Source organism: Hyalella azteca, unplaced genomic scaffold, assembly GCF_000764305.2.
Source record: "Hyalella azteca isolate HAZT.00-mixed unplaced genomic scaffold, Hazt_2.0.2 contig2145, whole genome shotgun sequence".
In the NCBI taxonomy this organism is placed as follows: Eukaryota; Metazoa; Arthropoda; class Malacostraca; order Amphipoda; family Hyalellidae; genus Hyalella; species Hyalella azteca.
Genome location: NW_025932430.1, coordinates 41,503 through 50,654, shown reverse-complemented (window position 1 = coordinate 50,654; position 9,152 = coordinate 41,503). Strand labels below are relative to the sequence as shown.

At 33.4% G+C, this 9,152-nt stretch overlaps 1 protein-coding gene across 1 annotated transcript in view; it reads left to right on the top strand.

The window, feature by feature from the left end:
• Nucleotides 1-1,760: 1,760 nt before the first annotated feature.
• The window catches only part of LOC108670682 (chondroitin sulfate synthase 2), an 18,133-nt gene continuing 10,741 nt past the window's right edge, over nt 1,761-9,152 (top strand). Inside the window, exons 1-4 of the mRNA XM_018158169.2 lie at nt 1,761-2,368; nt 7,575-7,814; nt 8,129-8,327; nt 8,733-8,887. Coding sequence (XP_018013658.1) covers nt 2,090-2,368; nt 7,575-7,814; nt 8,129-8,327; nt 8,733-8,887 — 873 coding nt within the window. The 5' untranslated portion in view covers nt 1,761-2,089. The remainder of the gene's footprint in view (nt 2,369-7,574; nt 7,815-8,128; nt 8,328-8,732; nt 8,888-9,152) is intronic.

The window sequence follows — 9,152 nt, the reverse complement described above, 5'->3', positions numbered from 1 at the left end:
GCTACAGGCTTTGCTGAAGTACTTTTCCAAAATCACACTTTTCCAAAATCACACTTTTTTCAGGGATTTTTTAGAGGTTATAAATGTATGATTTCTTAACTTGCTTTTTGCTATACAGATAGTACAAATTTTGAACTTTATGCCTCTATTTTTAGTTTTGCAATATTTTACTTAGTTTAGCTGCTACAAAATGTCGGACTGTCCCTTATTATCCCGCCCGTCTCTTATTACCCTGTTTGAGGGTAGTAGGTACTACATTTGTATAAAAAATCTTTTATTAAATTACATTACAAGTTTTATTCACAAACAGCAAAATTTTAATTTTTCTAATTGTACCTATCAAATTGTTATAACTTCTAAAATTTTGTATTGAATTAAAATTTGTAATTTGAAATCTAGAATATTTGTATTCCATGTTAATTGTTAAGTTCTTATTTAAATTCTGTACCAATCTGAAATATTGGACAGAATTCTCCAAGGTTACAGGTGTCAGGTAGTAATACCGTCAACCGGGGCTACTCGGGATGGGTGGGGTAACTCGAGACAGTCCTCTAACACGGCATAAAACTGTTTTAGTAGCAAAACTAATTGAAATATTGCAAAACTAAATATAGTGGCATAAACCTCGACATTTTTCCTATCTATGTAGTATAAAGGAAGTTAAAAAATACTACATTTACTAGCTTTGAAAAATTCATGAAAAAACGGTGAAAAACGATATTTTGAAAAGTTACTTCTGCTAAGGTCTGTAGTAAAAAAAAATATTTGCCGTATTAGAAAATTTTGCTTAGAAAAAAATGGCAGACAAGTGTCAGCATGAAAACTTTATTTGTGGAATTTACAGCAATCCCTTAATCAGGGTTGGCAATGATTAAATCAAAATGATTAAATCATGTGATTAAATCACTTGATTTTTTTTATAAAAAAATCATGATTTTTTTTATTTTTTCGATTTTTTTGATTTATTTGATTTTTTCATATATTTAAATATATTGAGTGGCAGTCTTTAATTTATATTGAGGTATTGTTATTCATGGTTTAGTATAAATGTACTATGAATGACAAATTGGTATATAAACTTGTTGCCTTTAGTGTGTATTAGGTTCCAATAAATTGAATGTTTTTGGTACAGAGGCATCAAGAGTGCAATACATTGTACGTAGCTAGTAGCTTAGCTAATTCTTATAAGGCTATAAGTAGTCTAACTATTTGACTATTTGTTATATATTGATTACAATATACAATTTAAATGTGTTAGCTAGCTTATACAGGGTGGGGCAGAACTGATTGAACAGTTTTGAGCTGAAATAAAAGAGTAATTGAGGTGCATTAAGAAGAAAGTTTATTTTCCTCATGATTAGCATAACATGCCATTTAAAATACTTATGTTTTGAAAACAATATCAAGAAGATGGGGTGTGTTAGCTGCATCAAACTGTTGGAGTTGTTCTCGGAAGTTTCCTAAAGCACGTTCACACATATGGCGAGGTATGGCCATAACCTTTGCTGCTTCACTTCCCACCACAATATCGATTAATTTTTTATTTAATTTTTAACGATGTCAATATTTTAAGCTTCCCGTTTCCATGTTATGCGATTTATAAAGCGTGGAAGTGCACATCCAGCATTAGTATTAGTGGGTATCAAAATTTGTTAGAAACAAGAAAATAGCTAAATATTTGTAATCATAAAGTGTTAGGACGTGTGAACCGAGAAGTGGTAGTGAACATTCGGTGCTATGGCTCAAAACCGTTTCGGAACTGGTGTGGCTCACAGTGTTGCTAGCTCAGTCTGCACATTCGTACCTATGAGGCTAATTGTTTACGTTTAGCCTGAACGGTTCTGCTAGTAGAGTAAAACTTACAGCCAAAAGCTGAGTTTCTAGATCTGAGTTTGAGACTTCTGGAAGAATATTAAAGAACAATACAAGAATTGGCTATAGGTCAAACTGCGGCTAGTACAAGCATAGTATTTAAAAGCAAAATTACTTGAGTGGGCTGAAAGTCATTGGAACCAACTTTGTGGAAAATGTCTTCCGTAGCTATGGAAGAAATGCTTAGCTGGCGCTGAGGCTGAGACCCTGGTGACACATGCATGTCGGCATCGGGGCGGGACGGTGCCCTCAATTTAAAATGTTTTCGGCGCATCACGAACGAATTATTGCATTTCTTCGAGGAAAACATGGAATTCCGTTAATATTAGGAATTATAGTTGGACTAACTGTAAGCTTGGCTGCATTACCTATTTGGGACCACATTTGCAATGTGATGGTTGAAGATTTAGGTTATCAATTTTTCACAAATGATTTGGAACAATCTGCATTTGAACTGCGAATGGTGAAAAGAGATCCTGATGAAATAGCTAACAAGGTCAGTTATGATACTCTTTTATGGGGTTGCATTAAAATTTTACTATTTTTTTTCTTACCATTAAATTGAATGGAATGCATAGAATAATAGAGTTGAATCAGTTGATTACTGCCAAACAAGGTAGGTAAAAAGGGACGGTTTTGAGCGGTTTTTGTTAATAACTTCTTACCATGAAACATTTCAGAAACAATTTTAGGCTCATTTTATAGCTCTTTGCAACTTGCAAGGGCTATCAAATGGCATCTTAAAAAAATTAAATATGCTATTCGTAAGACCTGTGAGGCTGTGCCAGACACAAAATAAAACCGCCCCAAATTACCCCTATGAACCAGGGAACGGAGTAATCCGGGACACTTGCAAATTGCAATAAAAGTTAATTTTAAAATGTTTCACAGTTTCAAGCATGCAGACTGCAGACGCAGAGTGTACTCATTCTGTCATTCATTACTAACAGTACTCTGAAGTCCTCCTCTTTCATTGTAGATGATGTACCTAGATGTAAAATAAGTGACATTTTCTGCAATTTTTACTTGTTTTTCCTTTATTGATATGATATTACCATGATTAATAATTACTGTATTATTGATGTAATATTACCGTATCCATGAACTGATGATGAACATGCCATTGAGCATTTACAACCATAGTGGCAAACCAGAGATTTTTTAGAATCATTTCATTTTTAATTTCCTCATTTACTCAAGATTTGAACCAATTTCTTATGTATGATAATGCTGGTATCCATAATACTTTACTTGTCTACTTATAGGACTCAGAAATGAACTTGAGGGAGAGTCTAAAAAAACTCTCTGCTTTGATTAAGAATCTGAAATCCGTTTTTGGCGGTTGGCATCGGAAATTTGTAATGGAACCTGTTCCTAACTGGACCTAACCTGTGAGGTTTTCGTTGATTAGCTAGTTTTTTCTATGTTTGGAGTCCGTCCGGTGGCTGGAAAAACCTAGCCAATTTTTCAACCATCAACAAACGTATGGAACTAAAACAAAGCTTAATATAAAGGAAAAACTAGAGAGGTGACGGAATTACCCACGATGTCGGAATATACCGCGTTTACCCTATTATTTATTGATGTGATATTACCGTAGCCATGAACATGCCATTGAGCATTTACCCATAGTGGCAAACCAGAGATTTATTAGAATCATTTCATTTTTAATTTCCTCATTTACTCAAGATTTGAACCAATTTCTTATGTATGATAATGCTGGTATCCTGTATCCATAATACTTTACTTGTCTACTTATAGGACTCAAAAATGAACTTGAGGGAGAGTCTAAAAAAACTCTCTGCTTTGATTAAGAATCTGAAATTCGTTTTTGGCAGTTGGCATCGGAAATTTGTAATGGAACCTGTTCCTAACTGGACCTAACCTGCGAGGTTTTCGTTGATTGGCTAGTTTTTTCTAGGTTTGGAGTCCGTCCGGCAGCCGGAAAAACCTAGCCAATAGGTTTTTTCTATGTTTGGAGTCCATCCGGCAGCCCGAAAAACCTAGCCAATCAACAAAAACCTTGCAGGTTAGGTCCAGTTAGGAACAGGTTCCATTTAAAATTTCTGATGCCGACTGCCAAAAACGGATTTCAGAGTCTTAATCTACACCCCAAAAACATATAATTAAAAAAAAAACTTTTTTTTGGATGCACTTAATGTAAAGTATTACCAAAATTTTTTAATACAACAGATATTTTTTTTGCTACAGACTTTGCAGAAGTACTTTTCCAAAATCACACTTTTTTTCAGGGATTTTTTAGAGGTTATAAATGTATGATTTCTTAACTTGCTTTTTGCTATACAGATAGTAAAAATTTTGAACTTAATGCCTCTATTTTTAGTTTTGCAATATTTTGATTAGTTTAGCTGCTACAACATTTCTACAAAATGTCGGACTGTCCCTTATTATCCTGCCCATCTCTTATTACCCTGTTTGAGGGTACTACATTTGTATAAAAAAGCTTTTATTAAATTACATTACAAGTTCTATTCACAAACAGCACAATTTAAATTTTTTACTTGTACCTATCTAATTGTTATAACTTCTAAAATTTTGTATTGAATTAAAATTTGTAATTTGAAATCTAAAATATTTATATTCCATGTTAATTGTTGAGTTCTTATTAAAATTCTGTACCAATCTGAAATATTGGACAGAATTATCCAAGGTTACAGGTGTCAGGTAGTAATACCATCAACCGGGGCTACTCAGGATGGGCGTGGTAACTCGAGACAGTCCTCTAACAAGGCATAAAACTGTTTTAGTAGCAAAACTAATTGGAATATTGCAAAACTAAATATAGTGGCATAAACCTCAACATTTTTTCTATCTATGTAGTATAAAGGAAGTTCAAAAATACTATATTTACTAGCTTTGAAAAATTCCTGAAAAAATGGTGAAAAACAATATTTTGAAAAGTTACTTCTGCTAAGGTCTGTAGTAAAAAAAATATTTGCCATATTAGAAAATTTCGCTTAGACTAAATTGGCAGACAAGTGTCAGCATGAAAACTTTATTTGCGGAATTTACATACCTCAATCCAAAAAAGTGGTTATGTAACTTTACTATTTTTGAGGATTCATTATAATTATTCCCATATATTCTTAAGTTTGATTAGCGCGGTTTTGCTTAACACGGTAAAACTTGGGGATTTATTAACCGCGTTAATCAAGGGATTGCTGTACATACTTCAATCCAAAAAAAGTGGCGGCCATTTCCGCATGGCAGGGCTACTCGGGACACCCCCCTGGGGCTATTCGGGACACCCCCAAAAATGCATTTACAGTAGAACCTCAGTTAGCAAAGGCTCCAGTTAAGAAAAAAATTGATTACAAACAAAGAATATTGATTACATTTACCTCGCTCAGCAATAAAATTTCACTTATCGAAAAATTAGTGCATCATTGATCATCACAAAATTGTGCATAGAATGTCATATATAGAATTGTGCACCAGGCATCATAGAATGAAAAGTAATTGACCTAAACTATGATTTATTTCTCCTAAACATATGATGGTCGTCACTAAAACATTCCTTTCTGTTTCAGGTATGTTTTTCGTGATCTTTTTTCATAGTAAATTCACTTAACCCAATTAAAATGTTGTGGAATTACAAGCCGTCCTGTAAGCTTACAGATACAGAAAAAATGCTATAAGGCTGCTGATATGAAGCTTGCAGTGGACAAGGTTGTTGTAAATGCGCAATGACATGTTCATGGATATGGTAACATTGCATCAATAATACAGTAATATTGCATCAATAATATGGCAATTAATGTATATGGTAATATCATATCAATAAAAGAAAAACAAGTAAAAATCACAGAAAATGTCATTTATTCTACCTCTACATCATCTACAATGAAAGAGGACTTCAGAGTACTGTTAGTAATGGATGAGTACACTCTGCATGCTTCAAATGTTTTAAAATGAAGTTTTATTCCAAGTGTCCCAAGTAGCCCCATTTGATGGGGCTACTCGGGATACTCTTTTTTTGCTTCTGGCACCTTACGAATAGCATATGGAATTTTTTTGGAGAAGCCATGTGATAGCCCTTGCAAAGAGCTTTGAAATGAGCCAAAACTTGTTTATGAAATGTTTCATGGTAAGAAGTTATGAATGAAAAACATTCGAAATCGTCCCGAGTAGCCCCGGTTGACGGTAATCTATTGAAAGGCTTTTTTTCTAAAAATGTGCCCTAAAACTGTGCCAATTTTCTCAAATTGTGCAAAGCACATGGCTTCACAGGAATGGTTAAAATGACCCATGTAAATGACCCATGAGCATTTTTGTCTAGTGAATGAGTTACTCCAACTCTTGTTTGGAAAATGTCTACCTTTTGAGCCCCAACCATTATGGCTCAAAAGGTAGATGTTGGGCCCAACTAGAGCATTCTTGACATTTTCAGAACCACAAGATTCCCCCAGTCCCCAGATGAATCACCCTTGTCTAATTGCAAACAAAAGAGCAAAAGTGTGCTGTAAGGTTCCAACTGTCTTGAAAATTTGTCACTTTGATGCTGCAAAATTTCTGGAACTAGTAGGAAAATTTCAATCCTGCTCTAACTTCTACCTAATTTTTCTGTTTTTCATTGTAAAACTGTTTATCTTTGCTAAAATTTTCTTTGCTCTGGCTTATGATAGTACATATTTTCATAAATTTTAAATCTTGCCTCTATAACTTTGAATAATTTTGTATCTATCCAAATCTTTCTCTTTTTTTTTTTTTAATCAAGAATGTTGAGCAAAGTTCTCCAAAAATTGTTTATAAAAATAATTGTTGCCTTAGTGATTTCCAAAAATCAAAGCTGAAAAAGTTTTTTTTACAAGAAAATTGAGCAAGGTCCATATGGAACCAATAGGAATGGGTGAAATTGACTTCAAGCATGGGTATTTTTGTCTAATTTAATGGTAGCTTCTGTCTGATTGTCCAGTTTTGTTTATCTCCTCAAAACGACTCTTAAATTTGCATTAAATTTATCATGATTTTCTGGTTATGTCAGTGCTGAACATTATAAATGTTCCAACTTACATATCTGCAAATTACATACCACTGCAAATAAGAAAAAATTACGATAACAAATTGCTTTGGGATTGAAGAAAAATATTCTTTTTTAAAATTTTTAGTAGGTATAATTTGCCAATTCAACATGTATACCCTATCTATAGCTCAGAAATCAAATTGTGGGTTGGAAAGTACCTAAGTATATGTTTTAAACATCTCAGAATGTTAGTCATATGATTTTCCTTTAGAATTTTAGTAGAAGATTATAATACTTCATTTCCAATATCCTGCTGTGAAATATCCCAATATTGATGTAAATTGTAGTGTTTTGTCAAGAATTATATACATTTTCACTCGTTCAATAATATTATATAAAGGTACGTAGTGTCTTGCAAGCAAAAAATTTCCCCAAGATATTATTTTCTAATACTGTCTTGAAAGCCCAAAATTTGCAAGCTTTGAGAGTTTATATCCTGATTGGTATACATGAATTCCTTTATAGCTTTGCAGTGCACAGTTTGAGGTAGCAATTCACTAAACTAGGGTTGATGCAGTTGAGAGTTTCTGAAATGAAGACTGACCCTGGGAAGTCAATCATTTCATAGTATGCCGTTTGTATTAGTAATAATTGACAATGCAATTCCATATTATTGACATTCAGAATGTATAACTAATATTTATTGGTCTGTCCTCAGATGATGGATGCAAAACAAGTGGTGCGCCCTCGTTACTTCTCTTCTGAACTGAATATCAAGGCAAAGCTTGTTGTAGCCATTGCAACAACATTATCTGTAGTGAAGCAATATGGTTACACATGGAACTTGACTATTCATGAGCATGTTGATCATCTTGTGTTCTTTGTTGGTGAAGACAATCCACCAGCTTCAATGGGTCTACCTATCATCTCATTTCCTGATGTGAAGAATGAACAGTTGGTAAGCATTGAAATAATAGGTATCATGATCTATAGGTAATATAATATAATTGCACGCTTTCCCTTTCATAACAATTACAGATTTGCATAGTTGTAAACATTAATATTTTTGTTACCGTTAAAATGAAAAATTGAGGTTTTTTATTAACTCTCTTCTGTACTGTATATACCGTATATATATTCTTCCATATTGTATGTCCTCAATTAAAAATATTGAAACCAATATAAAATTTTAAAGAAACAAACAGAGCTTTTAATTTCTGTCATTTAAAATTTCACAAACATATGAATGAATTTTTTTTCTTATTATTTCAGATGTACAGCATTGTATCTTACCTGCAAGACCATTACTCCAGTTCCTACGACTTCTTCATGCTGATATCTGCAATGCATCTTGATTCAGTTCCATACATCAATGGACTTGCCTTGCACAGAACACTTGGTTCCATCAGCACCAGCAGGCCACTACATTATGGGGTTCCTGCAGCTACAGGAGCTCTTTATTGCAAATTGGGTGAGTATCTGCAATCTAGAGTCTTAGAGTTTTGAACATTCAAAATATGTTGAAATATGCTAAATATTTTGTTCTAAGCTTTAATCAAGGAAAATCTTTATTTCCAAGAAATCTAGCGTCTCGACTGTAAAGAAGATGATAATTTATGAATTGTTCTACTGGAATTCTATTCACTATTTTTTTAGCTTTAAGGCTAAATGCGTTTTGAAGGCTTTGAAATCCAGGAATCCTAATGGGATATGCTTATTTTGCATGAATTTATGAAGATTGTTGAAAGTTGGGCCATTCATTTTCATTTGAAGTTTTGGCTTCTTAATTACAGTTCCTATCGTGTAGTTAGGACTAGGCTAGTATAGTCATATGTATATTGTCAAAAACTATGTAGGAAAACCCTTTTTTTTCCAGGATATGGAATTATATTAAGCAGTGCTGTGGTGTCAAGCATGGCTGCCTCCTCTGAGTGGTGTCGTGCACATGCCATCCATGCCTCAAGCGATGATGCTACGTTTGGACGATGCATAATGCATGCAACTGCTTTACCATGCACTATGCAAATTCAGGTTAGTATTCCAGTTTTTTTCAATTTGAATTTATATCACTTGTTTGCTTAAATCGCAAATTAACTAAGAATTTAAAAGCAAAGAAAAGTCCACAAAAATTCATATCTTTATAGAGAACGTTTCGGAGACCAGCTCCATCGTCATTTCGTAGAATCTAGAATCACAAATCAGAAGTCACAAATTAATACATTGAAAGCACAGAACAAAATTAAAAACCTAAATTTACAAGTAATAGACGGAGCAAAAAAAAAAACTATCTATTAAC